Raw genomic sequence first — 26,973 nt, forward strand, 5'->3', positions numbered from 1 at the left:
ATTTTTGGAACGACTTCCTGACAAGAGTTTAATATATTTCCATAACCTCAGCTATGACATAAACTTCATCTTAAGACACATGACAGAAGTGAAAGGAACTCCCATCATTAAAGGTTCACGAACAATGCAAATAACTGGTTTATATAAAGGACGGGCAATTATTATAAAAGACTCTTACAGTGTTATAAATAAGAAGCTTAAACTATTTCCTGCTATGTTTAACTTACAAACAGGACCGAAAGAAGTATTTCCATACAACTACTACAGCAGTACTTTGTTAGCAAATGACAACAGAACTGGTGTCATTTCTGAAGCATGTAAGTTTGTCAAGGATGCAGATACATTTATGAAGAACATAGATTCCATCAAAGGTTGCAGAATAGATGAGAACCACTTCGACTTAGAAAAATATAGCACGTTTTACTGCAAACAAGATGTAAGAATTTTAAGAGAAGGTTTTGTAAAGTTCCGCAATGACTTATTGAAAGAGTTTGATTTAAACGTTTATGACTACGTTAGTATTTGTTCAATTGCTAACAAATTATTTGAGAACAGAGTGTACTTCCCGAATGGAAATCTTTATGACCTCTCAAATAAACCAAGAGAATTTATTTCGAGATGCATTCAAGGTGGAAGATGTATGTTGTCAGATAACATGAAACAAAAGAGCGAAAAGAAACTCATTGCTGACTTCGACGCTGTTTCATTATATCCATCAGCTATAGCAAGACTTTATACTTTAGAAGGAATTCCAAAAGTATTGAAGGATGAGATGTTAAGCACAGAGTATCTCATGAGACATTTATTCGATGACGACCAAAAGGAACCCATTGGTGAAAAGTTTATGTCTGGCTTCTTTGTTCTCATTAAGATAACAGAGATTGGAATACATAGACACTTTCCTTTAATAGTTTGTGACCCTGAACTAAATCCAGAACTTAACGTTCCCAGAAGTTCAAACACTTGCTGTTTAATGTATGTTGACCATATAACATTACAAGACCTCATAAAATATCAAGGTGTCAAATGTGAAGTGTTGCAAGGATACTATTACGATGGAAACAGAGATATTAGAATAAGAGATGAAGTAAAGAAGTTGTTTGAGTTAAGGTTAAAGTATAAGAAAGAAGAAACCCATTACAAGAAATTATAAAACTCATTCTGAACAGCATTTATGGCAAAACATTTTATCTCCTATTGAGTCAAAAATAACCATAGTAGATGACAAAGATGCTATAAGATATGCCATCAGAAACTACAACCATATAGTGAAGTTCGAAGGTTTGGATGGTTCAGATAAAACTATTTTCAAGCTAACGAAAAGCATTTGCAGACACTTTAACTTCTGTCCACTTGGTGTAAATATTCTATCAATGTCAAAACGTATTATGAATGAAGTGTTTTGCACGATTGAAGACTTAGGATTAAAAGCATTTTATCAGGATACAGATTCGATGCACATTTACAATGAAGACATACCACGTTTAGCTCATGAATTTAAGAAGAGATACGGTAGAGAACTTATTGGTAAAACATTAGGTCAATTTCATAGCGACTTCGCAGAAATAACACCTGGAAAACAAAGTTTAGCATACAAGTCAATATTTTGTGGAAAGAAGACCTACATAGACTTACTCACTAACGATTTAAATGAAGTTGCATTTCACTGCAGAATGAAAGGCGTGAAGCAAGATGTTATTGCTTTAACCGCTAATGAAATGTTTCCTGACTCTGTTCAGTGTTTCTATGATGAAGATAAAGGTTTAATGGTTCCGCAAGGAAAATTTGACAAAGACTCTGAGTTCAGTGTTATGCAGTTATATAAAGCACTTTATGACGGTCAAGAGATTGGATTTGACTTATGTAAGTCTTCTAGTCCTTGCTTTGCTGAAAAGTTTAACTTCTCAATAACGACTAAAACAAGCTTTATTCGTAAGTTGAAGTTCTGAGGTCATTTATTTTTGTCAGCAGTGAGACCATTCATGATAAAAATAAGCCGCTAGCGGCAAGGGCGAAGCCCATGTGGTCATTTACAATACTGCGATGGTAGAGTTTAAGAGTTGTGCTTCAATGTAGAGACAGTCCTTATGGTCTGGAGGTAAGAACACTGGGCAGTTATGGTCATGAGTGGAGAACATGTCTATCCAAAACTCACGATTGAAGCCAGTTAATTTATAGTATTTAGGGTTAGGAAGTGGTGAAGTTCTTGTATGACCAATGAACTCATTTTCAACGCCTTTGGCTATATTAGAGAAAAGAATAGCTTGCTTTCTATCCCAAATGCCAGGTGTTACAATCTTTGAAAATTCATTTTTCCTCGGAAGCATTGCATCATAATTGAAAACATTCTTGAAATCATCACTTGGTTCAGAGATTTGAAATCTTATACGTAATGGATTTTCTTTCTCTTTAGCTACTTCATTGAATGGTGAATATATAACAAACTGACAGTCATGTGTTCCATCTTCATTTTCATTAAATTCATAATGAAAGTCTATAAGTTGTGGCTGACTACCTTCTTCTTTCAGTTGTGCAAGAAACTCACGTAAAGGCTGTAAAGTTTGTACTTCAATGTTAAACTTTTTCTCGAACATTTCATTAAATGAAATCATACATTGCAACAATGTTGTATCGTCTTTAAAGTATTTGTATATGTGAATGTTTTGGACACTTAAAGACTGTTCGTCATTTTCTATCTCGACTTGAAGTATAAAGTCAACTTTCCTAAATGCACGTGTTATATACATAGATGTTATGCCAATGTACTTCTCTTCATTTATGTTCACAATCCAGTCTGTTGGAAACTTAAACGTTACTCTGTTCCCCTTTATTTTGACGTCAGGGTTTTCACTACTGAACGCAACAGATAAAGGTATTTGTCTATACATTTAATTCGGATAAAAATAAACCATTTACTCTTTCTTTGCTTCAGCTTCTTTAGCTTTTGCTTCAGCTTCTTCTCTAGCTTTCTTCGCCAGCAAACGTGGGTTCTTCTGTCTTCCAGCAGCTAATGCAGCTAGTTGTTTTTCACTAAGTTTTCTCTTTGGTCTCTCTGGCTTTTGTTCTTGTTTTTGTTCCTTCAGTTCGGATAAAATTTGCTCGCGAATTTCTTTCTTCAATGCTTCAACATCTATGACCCCTTGGGTCTTGTCCATATGACTTGTCTGAGTCATTTGACTGCAGATAAAAAAACAAAATTAAAACTTTAACCGATGTAAAATGAGCTTGTCAAAATCAGAGCGAGAGTCTATTATATTAAATGACGCAAGAGGAATACAACATCCTTTCTATTATGTAAGTCAGAGTAAAGATGGTAAAATATACGTAAGAAAAAGAAAGGTTCCATTAGCGAATGCAGAGAGCGACAACATTAAGGTGCATGGCACCGAGGGTGAAGCCCATATAAAACCTTCTATTCAAACTGAAAAGTCAATAGAACAAGAAGAAAAGAAGCCAGATGTTCTTTCAATAACGAACCAAGAGCTTATTGCAAAGTTCGTGAATTTCATTGAAAAGCAAACCGAGTCAAAGAACCCTGACCCACCAGTGAAAGAAGTTGAGACAAAAGAGAATGTACAGTTCATTGAAAATGTCAAGAAACAACTTCCACCACGAATGCCAAGAAGAAGAGTGAGAATAATGAAGTAAATAGATATTTTTATCCGAAGTAAATACATGCAGAACGAACAGTTAAACGAATTTACTCCAGCAGAGCATATTCATCAGATTCGCTCATATTTCGATATCATAGACAATGCAGTTCAAATTGGTGACACTAATAGAAAATATTCTGACGCAAAGATTCCATCACAACCTGGAACTGCTAAAGATAACACATGGGTAACATTCAATCTCTCACCTCCTGGTGAAAATATGTTGGACCTTTACAATACATTCATTACGTATAAAATGGAAGGTCAATTTATTGCAGATAAAGAAATTGGTTCAGGTTCCAATAAAACAAACCACCAGGATTTTGGATTGGTTTCGATGACGCTTTTCTATGGCAGTTGCTGGCTGGATATCAAATCCTTGCAAATGGTCGTATCGTATATTTCAAGACAACGCACGAGAAGAAGCATATATAACTTCAAACTCACAAACTACCGAACAAATAAAGAAAGTAGATGTTTTCTCAAAGACTCGACATGAAGATGTATGGAGTCGTTCGGGAACATGCAGAACAGGACAAATTGTTAGTGGTCCAATTACAGCAGGAAAATCATTTGATTTTAAGCTTCGTTTAAGAATTCCTGTTAGAAAGTTTTACATTAGAAGCTATAAGATTTATTCCTGCATTTGCTGGTAACATTCAGCTTAAAGTAAAGTTCAGTAGCGACGCATTTACAATGCACATCTATATCTGTAAATGATATCATTGCTTTCAATCCAACTCTTAAAGTTGCATTTGCTTCAGATTCAAATCCACCGACAAATAAATTTGTTCCATGGAATGAACCATTCACTATGATAACGAAGGCAATAGAAGCTAGTGGAACAGTTACTATTACAACTGTAACCCAGCAACTATTTCGAACAAAGATGGATTTTAATGAATGTTTCATTCATCCAAAGTCATTCTCTTTAGACCCTAACATTTATACAGAACTTGTAGAACATTATACAAACGAGGCTTTATGTTTTCCTGTTAAAGTTATGGATTGGATTCCTATGGACGGTTCATTCTCAAAGAATACAGATAGTTCAAGTGCAACATTTACAGCAGCTTATACGCCTATTAATGTTAAAAGTATTTGGGCACTATTTAGAAAGAAAGACAACTATTATGTTAATTTTGAGAACCCTAAGTTTAAATATCTTCAGCTTTCCATGGGAGCTTATGGAAATATGCCTGCAGAACCTGAAAAATCATATGGACCTGTATTTTATGAAATGGTTGCGAACGCTTGCAATACAAACAATGATATGATTGGATTTAATGAAGATGTTATGAGGTCATTGGTGGATGATGGTAGTGTGGAACATAAATGGGATAGCTATGACAACACACATTTCTTATGTGGTTTTCCAACAGAAGTGGACTTTTGCTTCCAGCAAGGTCAAACATCTACTGCTCCAATAACATACAAATTGTCTGTTAAAGGACCTATTGAACTAGCAACTGAAAACGTACCAAAGCCACTTATTGGATTTATGAGGGATTGTTGCTTTGCCATTCAGGTGCGTGCTAATGGAATCCCATAATAAGATTAGATGACTATAACTTAGCTACGGACGACAGTGAGGAATAAAGGATGAACGTTTATTTTTAAAGCTTATAAATGAGTTCTTCATCAAGCTCTCGTGAACCTTCACCATCTATGAAACAAACTTTACCAAACGATTATGGAGCACCTATTGAATATTTCTTACGAGCTGCACAATGGCAAAGAGCAGTCTCACCAAGGTTAGGTGTTCCACCAGCTCCTGTCAAAAATAGCATTTGGTCAAGTCCTTATATAAAATATGGTCTCCCACTAGGTTTGCTAGCTACAGCAGGAGCAGTAATGATGTTGAAAAGAAATAAAGCAAATGTTGTAAATAATACTGAAGTAGCTGAAGTTAAACAAACTCCGACACCATCGCCAAAACCAACGCCTTCACAAACAACACCTTCAATGACTCCTGAACCTATGGAATTACAAACTCCTGTTCAAAAGTCAACTCCAAAACCGACTCCAACATTTAAACCAGAACCTACACCACAAATAAATCGTAAAACTCCTGCGTTTCCTTACTGAAAAAATAACGTTATTTTTATTTAATATTAAAATTTTTATTTGATTGAAATGACGACTAAAGTCACTGAAGCAATGAAACAAAAGTTTTTGGTAGAATACATTAAATCAGGAATTATTCCAGAAGGTTTTTACATTCATACTATGAAGGATGGTAGAGTTCAGTTTAGAAAGATAAAGCAACCATTAGATAAAGAAGGAATTTTGAGAAAGATTAAACTTCATGAGGACAACATTGCTGAACTTAAGAAGAAGTTAGAAGAGTTGGAGAAAGGAAGAGAGTTATAAAGCAATGAATTCAACAGGGTGAAAAACAGGTGAAAAAAGAGGTGAGATCTCACCACTTCACCTAAATTTATTTTTGTGCTATGTTTTCATACGTGTGAGGGTGGTGATATCATTTATTTTTTATTTTATTTTTTAAAATTATTTTTATTTTATTTGGATGTAATGACAGAACAAAAGCAACTCATACAAATCAAAACATATAACAAACATATATTTAAACATTTATTCTTCCTTCCTGAGCATAACATGTTCTTTCAAATACATCCGAGACCAGTTGACTTTTCATTGACTGTGTATAAAGATAGAAATAGTTATATCATTAAACCATACGATGACGAAGGTAAGTTATGTAAATTGTACGTTAAGAAGTTAGAGAAAGTTTATGGCTTCAAGTATGACTACAATAGGGTTAACACTGATGATGAAGATATTGAGGAAAATTTATGAGAACATTAGTGAAGTTGTTAGTGAGAACGATAGTGAGGTGAAATTGTTGGCGGCTTTGTAAATATTTAAGGTTAAGTTAGTTTTTGTGTTCATGTTGTAAAATATACGTTAACGGTTTTGTAAAGTGTCAAATTCACAAGTACTGGGTAAGGTGGAACGCAGTGCCACCATACCCAAGACTTGTATACTAACTTATGTTTCATCAGACTCTTCAGCCAGCTTTTCTGCATTCGTTGCATCTGCACGTAATGTCAAAAAGTCCATTGCTAAATAGAAGTTCTCAAAATTCTGTGGATTGTCAAAATAGCTTCCAACTTTTGCACATGCGCGTAAAACATGCACAGCGCACCAACTGAGCTGCGCAAGAGGAAATCCGTCCTCAATTGCGCGAGCAATGTTTAGCGCACAGTCAGCGCTCCAATGCTGTGGATCCAGGTGCGCAAACTCACAGAATTTCACCAAACATTCTTGAATTTTTTCAGATGTCTGAGGGTTCACTAAAAAATAGCAAAAGGGGAAAATTGTGTTTTGACTTGTTTTCATTGTTACTGCAAACAATTGGATCTTTCCTTTAATTAAAGAATGAGTGGAATCGACGTGGAGAGGGTTATCAATGCTATGCACCAATTCTTTTGCAGCAAAAGGTGCATATATGATTGTAAACTCGGAAAAATCTCCATTGTAATCAAATTGAACGAGATCATCTGGGCACTCTTCCTGTAAATTATTCAAAAATGCTTCCAAAGAAGTGTAAGGATCGTTTGATAATCTTTGTGCAATAATCTCATCAAGGCGATAAAATTTGTGCTTTAAAGCATCAGTAGACTGCGCGAAAAGTTTCATCGTTTCTTTGTTATTCGTATCAATTCCGAACTTATCAAAAAATGCTTTTTGAGCAAGAAATTGCTTTCCACCGTTTTTAATATAAAGTTCGATCCATTTTTGATAAAATTTACTCGCGTAATGTGAACCCATTTCAACTCCTATATGATGGCAATGTTCTTCATTAACTTTGCTTATAGTAAACACTCCATTTTGTTCTTCAACCCTAAATTTTGCCTTGCATAGGGGATACGAACATGAATAAGTGACATATTGCTTTGGAGATCCCGTTCTTCTTCTGTATGGGACACCGCCCTTGACTTCCTGTTTAATACCAAAAGCAATAAGCTCCTCTAAGTCCACCGAAATCATAAAAATGAAGTGATTTTGAAAAGAGTTAACAAAATTCAAATCACATCAAAAACAAAAACACATAAAAAATATTTTATTATACTCATTCGAAATTAAAAATAATAAAATTTATATATATTAATTTCATTAAATCAAGGTTAAAAATCTCACCGGAAAAATAACCTCAGTGTGATAAATTTATCACCGGAAAAATTTACAATAAGGTTAATACCGAAAATATCGAAAAATCAACATTTAAGGTTAATTTAAGAGTATGCACTTTTGTCACCTACTCTGATTTTAAGTACTTTCTCTGAAATTTTCATATTTGATATTTTTTTATTGTTTTTATAGAAGTATATATAGCGTAAAAGGAATTAATGATAGCATATTCATTATTTTCTAAGAGATGTAATAGAGTAGGGGTAATTTTAGCTAAAAGTGACACACCCGTGAAGGGTGTGATTACCGATCGGTAATTTCGACAGTTTAGAATTTAAAATTTTTTATGGAACTGTTGCGAGTTTCATAAAGAATTTAAGGAATATAAGCAAAGATTTGAATCAAAATCTTAGACCTAAGCCGCTTGCTAAAGTAACTAATTTTAAAATTCATGAGCCCCGAATTAATTTGTTCACGTTTAACATCATTCAACTTTTCCATTTGCTTTCTAATATATTCCCATTCTTTTGAAATATCATTTTTCATTTCCACTGGTTTCATGTTTATAGTTCTATGCCATGTATTATTGTAATAATATACTAACTGCTGTATGATGGAGTCATGATTTCCATCCCAGTATATCTGACCGTTAACCCCTAACGCATCTCTAAGAGTTCTCATTACCGCATCAACTATTTTATTATGAAACGTATATGGAGAGGATGAAAAGAAAAAATTAATTTGTGGGAAATAATGAGTCATAGCTGCCTGAAATCCTTTATCACCATCACCTGATATTATCTACTCTTTCATGATCTAGTAAGTATTGTATAGCTCTTCTTGTTTCCTGTTCTGTTTTCCCTTTCACTGGAATGCAATATAAATATCTAGTGTTAATGTTAATGGCAAATAAATAAGTAACTTTTCCTTTTGAATATTCCAGATGATCGATTTCGTATGAATATGGATATGGAGCAAATGAAGGGCGACTAAATTTTTCCTTTAACGGTTGAATTTTCGGGTCAATTGGTTTATTTAATATCTTGAAATCCTTTTTAAAATCTTTTTGCTTCTTTAATGTTTGAAATGGATATAATAAAGTGAATGATGAAGGATTAACTGAAGGAGGAGGCGGTACTGTCGTTGGAGGTTTTGGTGTTGCAAGTGGTTTAATTTTATCTGCTTTGATTTTGGATTTCATTCCCCCCTTCATTAATTCTGGATGTATTCTATTCATTTGTTTTAAATATGCTGTATATAAAGGTTTGATATACTTTCCCGCTTCGAGTTTATGTTGAAGGATGAATTCCAAAAGTTGATCTTCATTTAAAAGTCGGGCTGAATATGGTTTAACTAATGAATCATAAATTAAAGCTTGTGCTTCATTTATGGTCTGAAGGACCTGGGCGTTTTGCACCTTTTGTTTTTGTTCCTTTGGCTTTTGCGGCTCAGGATTATATAATTTATATAATTCATCAATATCTTCTTCTGTTAATACTTTATTTTTGAAATCTTTCAACTGTTTAAGTTGTGATTTAGTTTTTCCCTTTGAATATTCATTATTTTTAATTTTGTCTTTAATTTTAGAAATTATTCTATCATGATATTTCAAAATTTCATTTTTTATATATGGATAATAATATTCCATATCATCACCCGTTATATTGTTATCATATTTTTGGAGATATGCTTTTAAATCATAATAATCAAGAAAATTTTGATTAAATACTAAATCATCAATTAAATTTTTTAAATCTACGCTATTCATTTATATAAAAATAAAATAAATGTTTAAGGGTGCCCACCTCTTTGAATCATAGTATCAAAGCCATTATTAAGGTTCCTTTTGTCTCTTCTGTGGCATTTCATTAAGAATAAAATTTTAAATTGTATTAAATAAATGGCATACAACATCCATTTTCACAACATACAGCCTTAGTGTGTGCTCCTGTTAATGCAGTCTTACCAATTGTTAAGCGAGTCATTGACCCATTTTTAAGTTGTAAATTAATATTCTGACCATCAAATATCACTTTATCATTTATTATATCCAATAATTTTTAGGTGTTAATTGTTTATTTTGTCGTAAACTAACACCTTTCATTTTTTGTGCAATCTTTTTAAAATCACTTCCATCAATTGAACCATTGAATGATGTATAACACTTAGGACATAAAGCAACCATGTTATCGCCTTGTTTCTCAATTGCTAAACCCAATAACTTCTTCTCATGTGCTTTTTCTTCAGCTTTATTCTTTAATTTAGGTTTAAATTTCTCATCAAAACAGAAGAAATCAAAAGGTGCGAATTTGAAAATGTTTTTATCATAAAATTGTTTATCGGTAACAATTGCTTGAAATGCTTGAGTGTTAGGAAGATTTGGGTCGCCAGCGATTGCCAATAAGATGAATCAGTATCACCTTCAATGAAATGAAAACGATTAACATCCATGCATTTATACATAAAATCATAAATGAAAACCAAATACCAGTATTTAGCATTATCTAAAGTGCAGAATGCCTCTTGTAAACATGTATCACATCTATAAAATCTATCTTTAAGCATCACTTGATATGTATCTTCACCTATTTCTCTTATGTTTTTAAACTTATTTGACATACATGCAACGCGTGCCTTCTGTGCATTCGTTATTTTAGTCTTTGCGTAATTTTGTGTATTCATTGCATCGTAACCATATGATCCATTAAGCGAAATCTTGCAAAATAAACTTTTTCCTTTATTTCCTTCTAATTCAGCCTTTTGTCTTTCGTTCATAAATTTGTTCGCAAATTCATTAAAACAAGTGTTTTTCGTAAATGTTAAAATTGATTGAATGTCATCAATGATAAAATGAAATCTGTCTATTAGATACCAAAGATAATAAGAAGAAAATGGTTGATATTGGTTGTGTGTTGATGCTAACTGAGTTAATTTCCTCTGTTTCTGGTCAACCGGTAGATTGTTTGATTTCATGTAATTATACATAAAACTGCCAATTGTTTTTTCATCTGTGATAATATCTAAGTTTCTTATTATCGGTAAAAAGTTTATGTAATCATTAATGTATTTTTCATCAATGTGACCCTTTACTTCAGCCACGAATAAAGTATTTTTTCTTAATTATTCCCAATGCTTTTGCTTTCTTTGTTGCTGTATCACAAATGATAACACCATTCAATCTTCCCGGCATATACATTTTATGGTCAGTATATTGAATGAAATCATGAGGATTAGATGAAAATGATGAAGGATATAATGAATTAAAGTCAACTCCAACGAAATGAGTCATAATGTTGGAAGTGTCCTCATTTGATACAGTTTTAGTTTCTGGACTATATGAAAGTTTATTAATGTGTGTGATTCCTTTAAGATTTACTCTATGTTGAACATTTGATAGACCACCAGTAATTCCATTACGGAGAATGTGATAAGCTTCAACTGAATCTAAAGTCATTGGTAAATTATTTTTTAATGCATAATTTCTTAAATTGATTCTTAAACGTTGAACATCTTCATCTTTATTTGATTTTACGACATTGCAATAACAACACATTAACTGACAATTTTCTTTGGTATGTGGTTTTTCATTATCGATTCTATCCAATGTTGGTTTATTTGCATATGTAAACGCTTTACCACACATTTTACATTTAGATGAAAGGATTAAATCGTGATAGTATTGAAAATCATCCATTGAAACATTATTTTTAGTATCCCTTTCTGCTTTTTCATCTTGTTTCTTATATGATTCAATTTTATATTTCCAATACTTTTTCGTTAATTCAAAACTTGATTCTATCTCTTCTTCAGGATATTTTTCATTAGGATTAAAGTCTTTATATGCTAAAGCGTAACGAATCATTGAAGCATTCGATGATAAAGAAAGATTATGAAGCATGTCAATTTTATAAACAAATGTTTCTTCAATAATTTTATCGATTGGGTCAATCATAATTTCAACATCTTTATTGCAATAATGAATAAAATATTCTAATCTATTCTTAAAGTTTTTAGCATCATTGAGATATATTTGATAATCACTATCTGATATAGTTTCTTGGGTTAATGCTGAATAAAATGAATCTTGAGTGAATGGTTCCTCTTTATATAATTCTTCTTCGTAATTTTCCCATGTGATGAATTGATAAGGGAAAAAGGATTTAACACGTGATTTATTGTTTCCGAAATCTTGAGTGAATTGGTCTAATGTCCCACCCGCTATATAATTTCTGATGTCAATAAATCTCAATTCATATGGAGCGTTTGTTTTCTTTACAATGATTTGCTTAAATTGAGAAGAAGAACCCAGCATTGATTTCATTTTCCATTTTGCAGTGTTTAAATCACGAAGAATTAAATTTAAATCAAACTTTCCCGAATTAAAACCTATGATATTCACTTTATTGAATTCCTCATCTAGAAGTTCTTTAAATGCTTCCTTCTGTTTTTCATTTAATGTATGAGACAAAGTCCCCGCCGTTTGGTCCGTTTGCGACTTCATTAATTCTTCATATTGTTCAATATTTGATTTAGCAACTAATGAACAGGTTGAAAATAAAAACTCAATCCAATCAGAAATAAAAGAATCACTCGAAGTTAAGCAAAAATTCCTCGTATATGTTTTATCATTTAATTTAACCGTTGATGATACCATGAATGGTTTTAAGTAAGCGTTCAAAGTTGCACACTCAGAAAGTTGTAATTCTTCTTTAGTCTCTAATGTTTCGAAGTCAAAAGTAATATAATATTTTGTCGGTTGATAATATTCCTGCAAATTATGAGCTAATAACCACTGATATATCTTCTGTTTCGTAATATGTGGTGCATATGGTTGCTGTGTCTTTTGCAACTGAACGTCTTGAATTAATCTCCCATTATTTTCTTTACATTTCTCACAATGCTTTAAAAATCTTCTTTGGTTTTTCCTTTCTGGATCATCACGGATAGAATAAACCTCTTCTTTACAATATGGACAAACTCTATAGCCGGTGAGTGCTTCAACGTCTGTTATTCTGTCAGCGTGAAGTTTTCCACATGGACTCTGTGTTAATAAAATATTTACTGTTTCAAATTCTGGATCTATCATTATTGAATCCACTAATGGAAAGTCTACTTATTTATGTCCACGTCTTCTGGTTGAGGATCACAATAATAGAAATCAATATTAACATTTAACATTCTCGCTAATCTCTCACTTTCTGATGAAATGTCAAACCCTTCATATGCATCTATTGCTTCATTTAAATAGCTTCTACGAGTTTTAGGATTAACACCATCAGGAATGTTATAGAAGCGTTTAAATAACCTTCTACCTTCTGCTCTAATTTGATTATCATTCATTTTAGCGGTTCCGTTTTTGTTCATTTATGTAAGAACAAAAATTAAAAAATAAATAAAAATAAAGTTTATTTTTTAAAGCCCATAAAATGAATTAAGAACACATAAATTTTTATCATCTGCGACGTGACGAATACATTTTAATTTACTCAAGAATGTGTACCCTGATACATTAAATCTAATTCCTGTCTTATTTAATTTCACAACTTTGAAAAGGAATGTATGAATAGCTATAAAATGATGAGAAGATGTTTTATGGGTTGCTTCCATTTTTTCTGAAATAAATGAATAAATATAATGTTTATAAGTTTTCATATCTTTTATGTTCTTAATAACGAATGGTATAGACCTTTCCACTTCATCTTCCTTCGGTGCTGTTCTTTCATATGAAACATTATTGGTATCTTCAATAATGAAACCACAATCACATAAAATTTTATAGGTTCCAATGGTTTCTTTTGATATTTTATCTAATAAATCAAAAACTTTATCAACACCCGTGCATTTATTTAAATAATAATTTGTGTAAATATCATGATCTTCTTTCTTAATCGTATTAGTTGCATATGTCACGTTTTTAAGAGCTTTTTTGAATTTTTCGGAATCTAAAGGTGGTGAAAGTAGGATACAGGGGTATTTTTCATTATCAATAAATTGTAACTTATGTTTACGAATAAATTTAGTACCTTCTTCTGAAAGTGTTTCATCTATTTCGCCATCTAATAAATTTTGTGTTGATTCTGAGACATAATTTTTATATCTTTCTTCATGAGATTTCTGAACTTCTGATTCTGAAGCTGGGATATTCATTAAACCCTCTACTTCATTTTCATTATATTTTTCAACTTCTCTTAATTCCTTAATTTTTTCATCTATTTCATCTCTTATTTTTTCCAGTCTTTCAATTTCATCATATTCATCATCTTTAATTCGTTCTTCATAATATTTAGGGAAAACATCAGGTTCTTTAGGTTTTTCTTCTTTAGATGCGGGATATAAGAAATTTATAACATCATCTTTATTCATTTTTCCATCATAATCAAACTCATTTAAAAACTCCGCGAATTTTTGACAATTTCTTAAATAATATTTATCAACCTCATAACCCGCCTCCTCTAATATATCCTTTATTTCCCTGTTTGTGAATCCTAATTTTTTAACGTCGTTAGTCTTGACACTCATTTCATACAAAATAAAAAAATAAAATAATAAACATAACTAAGTTTTAATTTTTCGTAAGAAGTTTGATTCCATTCATGATTTAAACAATGTTTAATTAATCGCGGAATATCTGACATCATCTATATATAGCTTCTTTTAAAATTAATTTTTTTATCTTTTATTTCATTATGGGCTGAGTGTAAATGTCTTACAATTTTGAAAATTTTTTAAATCTTGATTTATTCAAAAACGTAAGAATAAAAACCGTAAGAATCATACATTTTTTACTTCATATGTTAAAAAAAATGATACAAAATCGTTCAATATTGTATGAATTCTTACGTTTACAAAAAAAGTCACACAACCCATCATATATACTACTTCAATCTAATTCAAATTTGCAATTTCATTTCATTATTATTGCGATCGTATCTTATTTAAAAATTATAAATCAATTAATTTTAGTTAAAAACGTTTGATTTTTTTTCAAAATGTCAAAAATCTCAAGACAATAAATTTTCTTCAATTACAATATTTAATTACTTCAATCATAATTTTGATTCAAAAATTATTTGAAAAAAATTATTTTTTGAGAAGTTTATTTGCCATGTTCAAAATATAACCTCAGTCTATTATCAAAATGCTTCATATCAAAATTCAAGTATTTTAAACACCATTATGCTAGCAATTATTTGTCAAAAAAATTCAATCGTTCAATTTAAAAATAATTTACATATGGCAATACATCGATGTACACAAAAAAGATAACAATATGTAAAGCTATCAAAAGTTATCCCAAAACTTTCGTTTAGTATTTATGTATATTTCAATTTGTAGATTAAAATTTTAAAAAAATCAAAATAAATTGAATTTTCTCAATTTTATTTCTTGCCAAAAAAACTAATGTTTAGAACAGGGTCTAATACAGTTCGGACAAAATTTACTGAAAACGAAGACAAGAAACTCACCAATTATGTTAAACAGCTGGGAGATTCAAAATGGAAAGAAATTGCTAAATTGATGCCTGGAAGAAATGCAAGACAGTGTAAAGATCGATGGGAAAAGTACCTAGCGCCTAAAATAAATATAACACCATTTACAGATGAAGAAGATACAAAATTACTCACTTTATACAATCAAATCGGGCCAAAATGGACACAAATCTCAAAACATTTCAACAATCGTACAGACAATAATCTCAAATCAAGATATAAGCTGCTGATGAGACATAAGAAAAAGGCTGAAGTAAATCATTCGACGCCAGATGAAAATATCTTTACAGAATCGTTGAAAGAGTGTCAGGAATTTCTTTCCTTTCTGAATAATTAAATGTTAACTTTTTATTGCGTATTAACTATTTTTTTTAATAATAAAATTTTTATTTATAGTCTTGCATAATTGAGCATAAATAATAATACATACACCTTTTCATAAAAGGGTAGCAATACTCTTTATCTTAGATTAGGATTTTTAAAATATCTCTCATATTTGGGGGTCAAGAGATACCACATTTATCTATTCATATATTTGATTCCTATAAGAATGAGGTATGCTTTCAAGGCCGTGATTAAACTTTTTTAAAAAAACATGTTCAAACTTAATTTTTGAAACGAATAATATTTATTTAATAAAACACGAGACACTTTCAAAAAATATTATCCTATTTAAACTCAAGTATTACAAACAATTTTAGATCAAAGATGACATTACACGATGATTGACATGTCTTACTCATGGGATTCATTTCTAATTTTGGATGTCAACAAATAAAGTTATCTTATAAAAGCTTAATCTGCTATATGATTGCAATTTAAGAAAATTGTTTAAGAAAATGCTTTAAACATACAGTTTTGATACCTTTATCATTTTTTTGAATAGTCTTTCATAATATTTATGGAATAACTCGAATGGAGGATTAGTTGTGAAATCCACCGATGATTTCTGATTATGCCAATATTTGGTTAACACATATATTAAATATATTTAAATTATTGTGCATGCAAAATGTAAACGGTCAAATTCAATCTATTCAAAAATATATACAATCAATATTAAGCTTTTTCTTATGTACTAAAATGATCTTGTTTTTAAACTAATTTTAATAGTAATACATGTAATGGTTCATCCTATTTTCAAGATTATTGCCTCGTTTTGATTATTTTTTATTGAATAATATGATTAAATAAAAGTTGAATAGGAATATTCTGCTACTGATCAAATATGTAAATAAATTCCACATATTTTTCCCTCAATTTACTCTTATTTAATATCAACCACATATTTTTATGCCAAATTATAGGAATATTATAGAAAAATTGTGATATATGGTGTCAACTAAGATAGGTATAGTTATATCAATATGAGAAATTGTAAAAATCCTACAACGATCATTCAGATTTCGACAGAAATGGCAATCGTCCTCATTCAATAACTTGAAAATTACCAACCGATTTTAAATCAATAGAATATACCGAAAGTCCCTAAACTAAGCAAATTACGGATTTGCTGTCAGAAAAAAATTCAGGCAAACTCTCGCATAACCTCTCTGAATTTTTTCTGAGATTTTTAACTGAAGCGCAGAAAAGATCATCTTCAGCGATTATACATATTAATTCTCTCAATATTGCATTTATGATAGTGAATCATATATCATCAATTTGGAAAAATCAATGCAAGTTTAATATTTTGGGGAGATTAAATAAACAAGCTTCGTATCAATCAATTATGGATATTGGAAAGAAGTATGTGAATTTATGAAATGTTATCACTTTATATCGCAATTCAAATCAATATTTGAAAGAAAATATTTTTGATGATGATTTTGAAATTTGCGTTATTATTAACAATCAAAGATTACCTTGCCCATATTGATATTACTGCATGATATAGCAAATAATTTTAATATTCTTTATATCTTAAATACCAAGGGAAAATGAAAATAAAATGAAATTTTATTTATATCTTGGATTCAAATTTTAATGATTATTCAACCAACAATAAGGTGATGTTCAACAATTATTAACAATTTTTGTGTTTTCAAAAAAAATCCCAAATTTGGTAAAAATAAAATTCCTGTTATATTTAAATAAAATTCCCAATTGAACAATACCTTAATTGATTATTGAAGAAATGCTAAATACTAAGTATCATCCAATTTTTGTCTACCTTTTGATCAAAAGTGACGTTTATTGATAATTTATTGTCACAAATTTTTAACACTAGAATATTATTCTCCAATTGCATTCCGATATTTTCAAAAAAAGTTACGGATACTGTTGCTGATTGGTTATCAAAACAGGAAAAGTGACAATTATGATCTGCTGCTTCAATTTTTTTAGGTTCTATTCAAAATATAAAATAGTTTCAATTCAAATTCTTACATCATTTCTGGAATATGATGCAGGAAGATAAGCGGTGCGAGCACATGAAGAGAATGAAATGGACCAAAGATGAAGATCTTCTACTTCAGAAAGCTATTGAAACAATCGGTGGCTTGAAATGGGAGAGAATATCTCAATTAGTCGGCACCAGAAGTGGAAACCAGTGTAGAGAGCGCTGGTATTCATTTTTAAAACCCGATATATTAAATAATCCATGGAGTAAAGAAGATGATAAATTACTGATGAAGCTTCACCATAAATACGGTAATAAATGGACGTCCATATGCGGTTCATTTACAGGTAGAAGCGTTTCCAATATTAAAAATAGATGGAGAACGTTAACGAGAAATAAAAAATCTACTCCAAGAAAATCCCAAACTGTTGTTCCTACTTTGTCAATGAATTTTGACGTTAGTAGTATTATTACTCCTAATTTGGAATTATTCCCTTCGTTTGATACAAACGAAAAGGACTTTTCATCAGATGAATATTTTGATATATTCACAAATTTTGATATTTAAGTTATATTATAAATTGTATGTTAGCTGTTTAATCAGTTCTAATTTCTTCTTTTAACTACTTTATTAAAAAATTATATATTTTTTTCACTTCTTTGCTGTCTTTTTGCCCTTTCTGCTTCTTTCCTCTCTTAATTTATGCGCGGGTGTTAAAGCATAAATAGTAAAATGATGTCCTCTGCTCATTTTGGTGGGATTTTTTATAATTTCTTAAATTGTAGTGCACTTCATAAAAATACAATCTAGCGTTATTAAAGTCATATTCTGATTAAATTTTTCAATAGATAAAAGATTCAATATTCGTCAAGCTGAAATGCACAGTAAACTAATCTGGACTAGCAAATACATATTTTAAATAGATAATTCAGATGTTTTTCATTCCTGTTGAGTTTTTGGTAATTATTTGTTCATCAATCGTTGCGGTTAAAATTTTCGGAATGCATAATTATAATTTCCAAGATGGGTATAAACGATTTTCTCACTTGCGAAGATGATTTAAGCATTCCTCTTTCCATTTGCCAGTGTAAAATTTGAAAAGGGCAATTTGAAAAGTGACAAAAATCTTTCTACCGTTGGCTATACTGAAAAAGCATCAACCGTCATGTTATATAATTTCCATAGTAAAATCGATATATAACAATTCAAGACTAAATTACTCGCTAAATAATAATGAAATCATGCAATTATGCTATAATTCAATATTTCGACACTAAAAATGAAACGGATATTATTCTGAGCATTATTACATGCTTATCATAATAATATATATCCTCAGTTCATGATAAATGTAAATTGAAATCTAAGAATTTATGCAAAACATAGTCAAAATTTGATAAAATACATATTCTAAATCATATCGCAAAAATGCAAACTATTAATGAGGTGTGAAAATTTATATTTTGTTCTTTTCTCCTAATCATTATATTTGATCGTACATCTGTTGCATGCTAAGATCAGTCATAATGTAAACCTCTCAATTTTATTGTCGTGGGAAGTATCTCAATTCCTTCAAAAAAATTGAAAAACTATTTAATTTTAAAAATATAATACTTTTAATTAGTTAATTAATTGGAGATATTTTTAAAAAATCACTTTTGATAATACTTTTGAGAACTTTAATTAAAAGATATATTCAAAAATATCCAGGATATCAAGAGGGAATTGTTCCTTATGAGGTATATAGTTATGATGTATACCTCATAAGGAACAATTCCCTCCTTAAAACGAGAAAACTTGTTCGAAATTGTTTATCATTTCGAACAAGTTTTCTTTTTTAATAACAAACTAAAGGCTATGAGGCACTGATTATATATTAGTGCCTCACAGCCTTTAGTTTCTAATAGATAGCTGGGAAACTTTCTCCAAATGATAAGTTATTCAGAGAAAGTTTCCCAGCTATCAAGAGGGAATTGTTCCTTATGAGGTATATAGTTATGATGTATACCTCATAAGGAACAATTCCCTCCTTAAAATCGTAGACATTTTTATACTTATTAATCAACCATTCAAAATCATATTCCTCTGAAAAGTTATTTTATTAAAAATTTAGAATTTTAATAAATATAGAGTTTGAATTTCATACAATACCTATATATTTTCAATAATGGAATTTGAAAACCATTCTCAAAAGTTCTCAGAAAACCTTTTTTCATTAATTTTAAGAAATCTGAGTATTAAATTAAGTGATAAATTCGTTTGACACTACTTTAATTTTTAAATTCAAAAAATTATATGTGCTTCTTAAAATGACTCAAAAAAATTTATTATAAAATAATATATAATATTAAAAATCCCACAACATTTTTTTACTTTACATAATCGTACTTCCTCGACGATTAATTTCCACTCAATTTCTATCGTTGACCGAACTTAGCATGCAACACATCAGAATAAAAATATGACAAATAAAGAGCTATCTCATTTTACTAACAAAAAAAATAAGAAATTTAACAATTACATGAATTTTCCCCTTTTTCGCTATCTGTAAGCCTAATAGGCTTAATGTCATCTTCGTTTTCTTTTTTAATGGCTTGATACTTTTGATTAATATCAAAATTCAGTTGATCTTTAAATTCGTAAAAGCCTTGGCCAGTTTTAGATGACACTTCGAAGTATAATGCATTTATTGTTTTAGATAACTCATATGCAAGTTCAGATTTAACTCTTCTATCCTCTGACAAATCAGCTTTACACCCAATTAAATAAATTATGGACGATTCGGCATATTCTTTGACTTCGTTGTATAAATTAGGAATATCATCAAATGAATATGGATCTGTTAGTGAAAATACTAAACAAAAAACTTGTGCATTAACATAATACATAGTGTTAACACTTCTATAGCGCTCTTGTCCGGCTGTATCCCATAATTTTAGGGTAAAATTCGTAGAATCTTTGGTAAAATGATAATTTAAAAATGAACCACCAACGGATTGCTTTGTATTCTCTTCAAATGAATCTGTAGCTAATTTTATCAATAAACATGTTTTTCCTGTATTGGTTGCACCAACAGTTACGAGCTTGGCTTCAAAGGTTTCATTCATATAAAAATTTTATGAACTTTTTTTTAGTTTCCTAAAAAGCTAGTCTGAATAATGAGAAAGTGAAATTTGCAATTTTATAAATTGTATGTGATAGCCGTATTAAAGGATTTGAATGCATCTTCATTCCATAAAAAAATCCTTATTAGAATGAGAAGAATGACTAAAATAGTAGTATATTGGCCTTTAGATAATGTGATGTTGAATAATGATGGCAAAAAATGAATTGCTAATCAAATTATTTCATTTGAGAAATTTTGAATTAACTCAGTGATTTGATGATAATATATGCATTACCAATTAATTATTTAATAGTTTGTATATTAATATTTTAATGATATCAATTCTCAAAGAGCGATTTGAGAGATCAAAGATGTCTCAATTAATTTTATGAACATTGATGATCACAAGTGTATATAGGCATTGTAGAGAGTATAAAGAGAAAAATTTGAATGTTTTAATAATAAAAATTACTCACAATTTTCTTCAGAAACATTAATTGAGAGTTATTATGTGATGTTCTATTAGAGGAATCATAGACATTGGTGTTTTTCAACATTTAGATGTGAGATATTTATAATAAAATTGAATATTTCCATCAAATCATTTTAAATTGGTTGTTTAAAAATTTTATGCAAATTTGATGGAAATATGGTAAATACGGTTTTATCTATGAAATACTTTTGAATGATCAAAGTATTCAAAATTTTATATTTTTTTTATCATCGAACTAAATTGCTATAGAATGTATTATGAATAAAACAAGCTACTTTTTGGTCGCTTTTTACGCTGCATATTTAATTTTTAATAGGTCACTATAATGCATTGCATATTAAAACAAATGGCCCAACGTCAATTTATTTTTTTGAAGAGTTGTACTGAGTTTTGAATTGCACGTTAAATAAATCATTCAATTATTTCAATTGCTTTCCATTGATCAACTATACATAATAAACATAAATTATTAATCTATTCGTGATACGAAAATTTTAACCGCACGTTTTAAATTGAGATTAAAATGATTATTTAGAATGCACTATGGTAGTATGATATAATGGTGCTAAATGGTCGAGTCCCTCAATTTTTTGATATCTTTTCAAATTTTCTTTGAATAATTTGTATAAATTGAGCACTTCTGAACCTCCACAAACTAATTTTCACAGGTTAAAAATGTCATTATGTGCTTAGTTTTATTAAAATACATGTTAAAATTTTTCTCACCTTTCAGAGTTCTTTTCAAATTTAAAACACAAGAGTTTATTTTAAATCTTAACTTAAAATAGCAAATTATTCTATTCATTTCATATTATTGTAATCTTAAGCATTGACATTGATCTCAAAAGCCACACTCCTCATAAATAGAAAGCTTGTCTCAAAATTTGAATTCTCTTCTCAAAATCTTTTATGTGATAACTGATAATTATTTTCTTGAATGAACGCCAGAGACGAGGAGTATATAAAGATGAAGAATTTCCAGTATCGTGATACTATTGGCGCTGGTGCATGTGGTGTCGTATATCTAGTTTATGATCCCCAATACAAGACTGAATTTGCTCTGAAAACTGTTGTTGAATCAAAGTTTAACCAGAATGAAGTTGATTGTATGAAGCAGGTAGATGACCCTAATGTTATTAGATTGTATCATTATGACTATTATAAAGGCTGTGTTTACATGGTAATGGAGTATTGTGCAACATCCCTTGAGAAAGCTGTAATAAAGAAAAACGGACTCCCATATAATTTACTTAGGAAATATTCCATTGGTGTCCTTAAAGCTGTCAGAGCATGCCACAATGCAAAGATCGCTCACAAAGATATCAAGCCTGTCAACTTTTTGATTGACTTCTATGATAGAATCAGAGTGTGTGACTTTGGTTTATCTTCAATACACTCTGGAAATGAACCTGACCAAGTTTTTGTAGGATTTGTCCCCTTCATGCCTCCGGAAATATTACTTCGTAAACCACATGATGCATTTGAAGCTGACATATGGGCTATTGGCGTGACCTTCTTTATAATGGCCACAGGTAGACTTCCTTGGAGTGGAGACAATAGATCTACAATTTGTCAGAACCTTCTCAACTTTGAGCCAAGATTAGATCTTATAGAAGATAAGGTATACGCTGATGTTGTTAGATTGTGTCTCTCAAAGAATCCTGATAACAGACCAACGATTCATGATTTGCTTTCCTTAAGCATCTTCAAAGAAGTTCAAACAATTATCCAAAAGCATCCGAGAAGGGCTCAGCTCCTTAATAGTAGTAGAATTGGATATTTCTCTCAAGCTTCTCTTATTATCCCACCAAAACAGAAACGAGCTAAGCTTGTCCAGAGCTTTTAAGCTTTGAATTTATTTTATATTATCTTTGTTTATTAATTTAAAGACTCCTATCGATTCTAATTAACAAAAATAATCTGAAATTTTTTTTATTAATATTAAACTATATATAGGAATAAAACTAAGATGTAAATAAGCACAATATATCAATACAATGTTTTTAATTTAAAACAACACTATAATTATATTTATAATATTCTATTATGAGTTAAGAGGTTCTTTATCATCAGCAAGATTAACTAGATCACTTGAACTTGATGACTCTATCTTTTCGAGAGGATTCTGTTCAGCATGCTTTTCTGCAAGTTGCTGCTTAATTTTTGCGAATTCTTCTCTAGAAATCCTTCCACGAATTGCGGGGATGATTCCAAGTAAGAAGAAGATGCCGGGAACTGTTCCAATGACAACTCTGACGGCCATTAAAGCCTTTTTCGGTTGTTCAACAGATTGACCGTTTGTAGACTCTTTGTAGCCAAAAGCTCCGAGTACAGCTGATACAATGGACATGAAAACTCCTGAACAAACCTTGTAGAGGAATAAAATTAATCCGTAATAAGCTCCTTCGCGTCTTGTTCCGAATCTGTATTCATCTATTTCGACCACATCAGGCAATGCTGCATTAGGAAGGATCTGAATTCCACTCATTCCCATTCCAGCGAAAATTGTCAAAACAATAATTGCCCAAGGAGTCTTTTCTGGTATGAATATTGCGAAGATAAGTACTACAGCCATGTAAACAGCTGCTGCCGAGTACACAGCTGCCTTGGAAAACTTTTCGCTTATTATAACCCAAAAAGCAGCGGAAAGGATAGCACAAACCAATGGAATGGCAACGTAAACCATGGCCATGATGCCACCGCCGAACTTTAATGAGTCGTTGACGAAGAACATAAAAGTCATCATGATGACATCGAAGCCAACCATTGAAGATACGTAAGTAAGTGTGCAATTCCTGAACTCCTTGATGGAGAACAGTTCTTTAATTGTCTGGAAAATGGACTTATTTGTTTGTTCTGTATTATCGCATCTTTCTTTCACGAATAAGCCAGAACAAAGCACGCAAATTGCAGAAAGTATGGCAAATAATACTCCCGCAATCGTGTAAGCCTTGGAAACCGACTTCATAGGCTTATACAATAAGCTTTCCGTTCCATCTGCCAGAAGAGCAAAAAGTGCCGCACCGAAAATGATTCCGATATTCGCCATAGTGATTCTCCATCCATTTAAGGATGTTCTTTCGTCGTAGTTCTTTGTCATGTTCGCTGATAATGTGTTGTATGGGGTATAAACAATCGCCCAGCAAGTGTCATATATGATATACATGAAGATGTAATATACAGCTTTAATACCTTGGCTTTTCTCCTGGCCTGGTGTGATCCAGAGAAGCACAAAGGATGCACCAAATGTAAGAGCCCCAAAAATAATGAAAACTCTGCGTTTTCCTAGTGAGTGGTTGCATCTATCGCTAATTCCACCCATTGCATATGATGCTATTGCATCCCATGCACGTCCTGCGATGTTAATAACTGATGCAAAGTATGGGGTTACGCCTGATACATTGATAAGGAAATATATGAAATAAAAAGAAATTGCTGACTGTAAAATGTTAGCCGCAAAGTCTCCAACACCGAAACTAAACTTCTCGCCACACTTTAATTTGTCTTCTACAAGATCTAAATCGGTCGCGTCGTCCGACATTAACGAGATGAATTGAATACCTTTTTGAAAACCTAAAATAGTCATTCTGAATATTTTTATTATATGAATGAATTGATGCATCTTTTACGATGATACAGTCTTAAATTATTGAATTGATTCAGTTTACAAATTTTCTGTACTTTATCTAAGATTTTTGTATATTATTCATGAACATTAATTTACAGAGTTAACATTACATAAACTTCTGAATTTTTTTTTCAATTCGATTTGGTCACCAACCCTTTCTGAGGTTTAAACAATAATTTGTAGTTATACTTTTTATGGACAATAGAGTATTCAATTATATTTTTTTAAGATTTTTGTTGGTAAGGAGATCGCATTTTTCCCGGTGAATTTTGCTTCGGGATGCCATTCGTTGTGCGAGTTTATATGGTGGCGAAAGATGCTATAGAGGCATTATGGCTTGGTTAAACTCACCTTGATAAATAATCTGAACGTTATTAAGTTTAAAACTAGATTTTTCTGATTGACTTTTCTATATTTCGCTTTGTTTTTTAATTTTTTCAACGAAAAATATATGGATTTTAACCGATATATAATTTTTAAGATTTATTGATTAGATAACGCATTTACTTGAGTGGGGGACAAACTCGCCCATTGTCACTTTTTCATTAACCTTAAACTTGTAATTTTCATTATTTTTAATTAACCTTATTTCTTTCCCAATTCCTGATTTATTTTATTCACTTACTATTAAAAGTCACATTTTAATAAAATATAATAATTTATTTATAGCATTTTTTACTATACTGTAATAAAAAATTAATTATAATAAATTAAATGTTTATTAAATCAAATGTTTTCTTTGCAATAATATTTTTAATGTTGAGTAAACAATGTTGGGATCAAGTGTATCATTTTTCAGACCTTTCTGAACAGCTTCAAGCATACTGATGCATTCGACTTTTTTAAATTGTGTCATTTCTTCGAAATCTCTTGTGACTTTTTTGATAACTTTAACACTTCTCTCTGAATCCAGACCTTTAATTTGCAACTTAATCAGGAATGAAGGAACAACACTGGAATATAACTCGATGACAAGTTCATCGAGTCGAAGATTTCGCCTTTCTGGGAAGTACTGGTGCTTCAAAACCTTGAAATGTGATTCCGAGATGTTGTTTGTTCCATCTCCTTCATTTCTATAGCGAAGCATCCACCTGTCAAGATGATGGCGCCACTGTCGGTCAAAGTATTCACGGGCAGCAGGTTCCTCATTTAAAATTTCTTCTAAATTGTTGTAAACTTCATCAGGATCAATTTCTTCCTCTTCAGAACCAAAGACCAATAACTTCATTAAGTTATAGAAAGTTTCGAAGTTGGAACGATCTTGAAACTTTTCAGCCTTTCTCATGACAGCGCGCAACACATGAACGCCACACCAAATGATCTGGCATAAGGGGATGGCTGTTTCAACAGCATTTGTGATTTGAGGTGCGCAGTCCATTGAAAAATAAGATGGTTCGCGATTGATGGAGCCAAAATATGCTGTGAGACAAACTTGTATATTTTCACTTGTGTCGGGCCAAACGAAAAAATACAAAAACGGAAAAACAATTGATTCCGCGAATTTGCCAGTGACGGCATAAAATGGTATGCGAGAGCGCAAGAGCTTATAAGTGGAATCAATGTGATAAGTTTGTATTTGATGTGAAAAAGCATTTGCTTCGAATGGGGCGTAATAGAAAATCATACGATCTGGCTCGTGAATAAACTCGATGAGATCATCCGGAGAATGACTCTTAACCATGTCGACAAAAATTGCAAGAGATGTAACATCATCCGCTGAGAAACGGGTATTGATTGCATGAAGGCGTTTAGAAAACTTTTTTAAAGCATCTGTAGATTGTTGAAACATTTCCGGAATGATCCCACTATCAAATGGGATATTAAGATCTTTGAAACACCTTAATTGTGCGTAAACACGGTCTTGATTTGATTCAAAATATCTTGTTAAATAAGATCTATAAAAATATGATGTAATTTGTTGTGATTTGTTTGGAAAAGGGGCAGAATGATTGTGGGTGTTAATACATTTTCGTATGTGGTACTTGTCATCGGGAAGTGTATCAACAAGGAAGCGACATGGACAATTCGGCCACTTACAATTAAATTGGATTTGATTTCTTTCTTTCCTAGTTTTATATGAATAACTACAACCTGCTTGGATTTCTT

At 31.0% G+C, this 26,973-nt stretch overlaps 10 protein-coding genes and 2 pseudogenes across 12 annotated transcripts, besides 8 other annotated features; 7 read left to right on the top strand and 5 right to left on the bottom strand.

The window, feature by feature from the left end:
• Positions 1 to 6,666: part of a mobile genetic element that runs on past the window's edge.
• On the top strand, positions 80 to 1,073 carry TVAGG3_0201280 (organellar and viral DNA polymerase type B; the record flags this gene model as incomplete). Its single annotated transcript, XM_051226310.1, has 1 exon — positions 80 to 1,073. A coding segment is annotated over one exon (994 nt), but the record flags the coding sequence as incomplete, so codon positions are not given.
• On the bottom strand, positions 2,031 to 2,888 carry TVAGG3_0201290 (uncharacterized protein; the record flags this gene model as incomplete). Its single annotated transcript, XM_051226311.1, has 1 exon — positions 2,031 to 2,888. One exon carries the CDS (start codon positions 2,886 to 2,888, stop codon positions 2,031 to 2,033), a length of 858 nt encoding a protein of 285 aa, XP_051111297.1.
• Positions 4,657 to 5,252, top strand: TVAGG3_0201300 (annotated as a pseudogene). Its single transcript has one exon. A coding segment is annotated over exon 1 (596 nt).
• Positions 5,283 to 5,741, top strand: TVAGG3_0201310 (uncharacterized protein; the record flags this gene model as incomplete). The annotated part of the gene is made up of 1 exon (XM_051226312.1): positions 5,283 to 5,741. One exon carries the CDS (start codon positions 5,283 to 5,285, stop codon positions 5,739 to 5,741), a length of 459 nt encoding a protein of 152 aa, XP_051111298.1.
• On the top strand, positions 5,790 to 6,026 carry TVAGG3_0201320 (uncharacterized protein; the record flags this gene model as incomplete). The annotated part of the gene is made up of 1 exon (XM_051226313.1): positions 5,790 to 6,026. The coding sequence occupies one exon, from the start codon at positions 5,790 to 5,792 to the stop codon at positions 6,024 to 6,026; it is 237 nt and encodes a 78-aa protein (XP_051111299.1).
• Positions 6,027 to 6,666: a terminal%2Cinverted (terminal inverted repeat of Maverick-1C transposon ID:TVAGG3_0201160).
• Positions 6,667 to 7,941: a mobile genetic element.
• A 122-nt stretch (positions 7,942 to 8,063) lies between these two features.
• Positions 8,064 to 8,093: a terminal%2Cinverted (terminal inverted repeat of MuDR-3_TvMULE3 transposon ID:TVAGG3_0201340).
• Positions 8,064 to 8,237: a mobile genetic element.
• A 1,463-nt stretch (positions 8,238 to 9,700) lies between these two features.
• Positions 9,701 to 11,297, bottom strand: TVAGG3_0201350 (annotated as a pseudogene). Its single transcript has one exon. A coding segment is annotated over exon 1 (1,597 nt).
• Positions 11,298 to 13,900: 2,603 nt separating this feature from the next.
• Positions 13,901 to 14,398: a mobile genetic element.
• Positions 14,399 to 15,208: 810 nt separating this feature from the next.
• TVAGG3_0201370 (RNA polymerase II transcription regulator recruiting protein) lies at positions 15,209 to 15,654 on the top strand (the record flags this gene model as incomplete). Its single annotated transcript, XM_001327420.1, has 1 exon — positions 15,210 to 15,635. One exon carries the CDS (start codon positions 15,210 to 15,212, stop codon positions 15,633 to 15,635), a length of 426 nt encoding a protein of 141 aa, XP_001327455.1.
• A 2,046-nt stretch (positions 15,655 to 17,700) lies between these two features.
• Positions 17,701 to 18,207, top strand: TVAGG3_0201380 (RNA polymerase II transcription regulator recruiting protein; the record flags this gene model as incomplete). The annotated part of the gene is made up of 1 exon (XM_001327419.1): positions 17,701 to 18,207. The coding sequence occupies one exon, from the start codon at positions 17,701 to 17,703 to the stop codon at positions 18,205 to 18,207; it is 507 nt and encodes a 168-aa protein (XP_001327454.1).
• Positions 18,208 to 19,997: 1,790 nt separating this feature from the next.
• Positions 19,998 to 20,748, bottom strand: TVAGG3_0201390 (GTPase protein; the record flags this gene model as incomplete). The annotated part of the gene is made up of 1 exon (XM_001327418.1): positions 20,151 to 20,747. The coding sequence occupies one exon, from the start codon at positions 20,745 to 20,747 to the stop codon at positions 20,151 to 20,153; it is 597 nt and encodes a 198-aa protein (XP_001327453.1).
• A 1,415-nt stretch (positions 20,749 to 22,163) lies between these two features.
• Positions 22,164 to 23,135, top strand: TVAGG3_0201400 (protein serine/threonine kinase protein; the record flags this gene model as incomplete). The annotated part of the gene is made up of 1 exon (XM_001327417.1): positions 22,177 to 23,085. The coding sequence occupies one exon, from the start codon at positions 22,177 to 22,179 to the stop codon at positions 23,083 to 23,085; it is 909 nt and encodes a 302-aa protein (XP_001327452.1).
• Positions 23,136 to 23,230: 95 nt separating this feature from the next.
• TVAGG3_0201410 (major facilitator superfamily transporter) lies at positions 23,231 to 24,843 on the bottom strand (the record flags this gene model as incomplete). The annotated part of the gene is made up of 1 exon (XM_001327416.1): positions 23,284 to 24,780. One exon carries the CDS (start codon positions 24,778 to 24,780, stop codon positions 23,284 to 23,286), a length of 1,497 nt encoding a protein of 498 aa, XP_001327451.1.
• Positions 24,844 to 25,376: 533 nt separating this feature from the next.
• Positions 25,377 to 25,414: a terminal%2Cinverted (terminal inverted repeat of MuDR-5_TvMULE4 transposon ID:TVAGG3_0201420).
• Positions 25,377 to 26,973: part of a mobile genetic element that runs on past the window's edge.
• On the bottom strand, positions 25,589 to 26,656 carry TVAGG3_0201430 (MULE transposase domain-containing protein; the record flags this gene model as incomplete). Its single annotated transcript, XM_001327415.2, has 1 exon — positions 25,589 to 26,656. One exon carries the CDS (start codon positions 26,654 to 26,656, stop codon positions 25,589 to 25,591), a length of 1,068 nt encoding a protein of 355 aa, XP_001327450.2.

Source organism: Trichomonas vaginalis, chromosome IV (assembly GCF_026262505.1).
Source record: "Trichomonas vaginalis G3 chromosome IV, whole genome shotgun sequence".
In the NCBI taxonomy this organism is placed as follows: Eukaryota; Parabasalia; order Trichomonadida; family Trichomonadidae; genus Trichomonas; species Trichomonas vaginalis.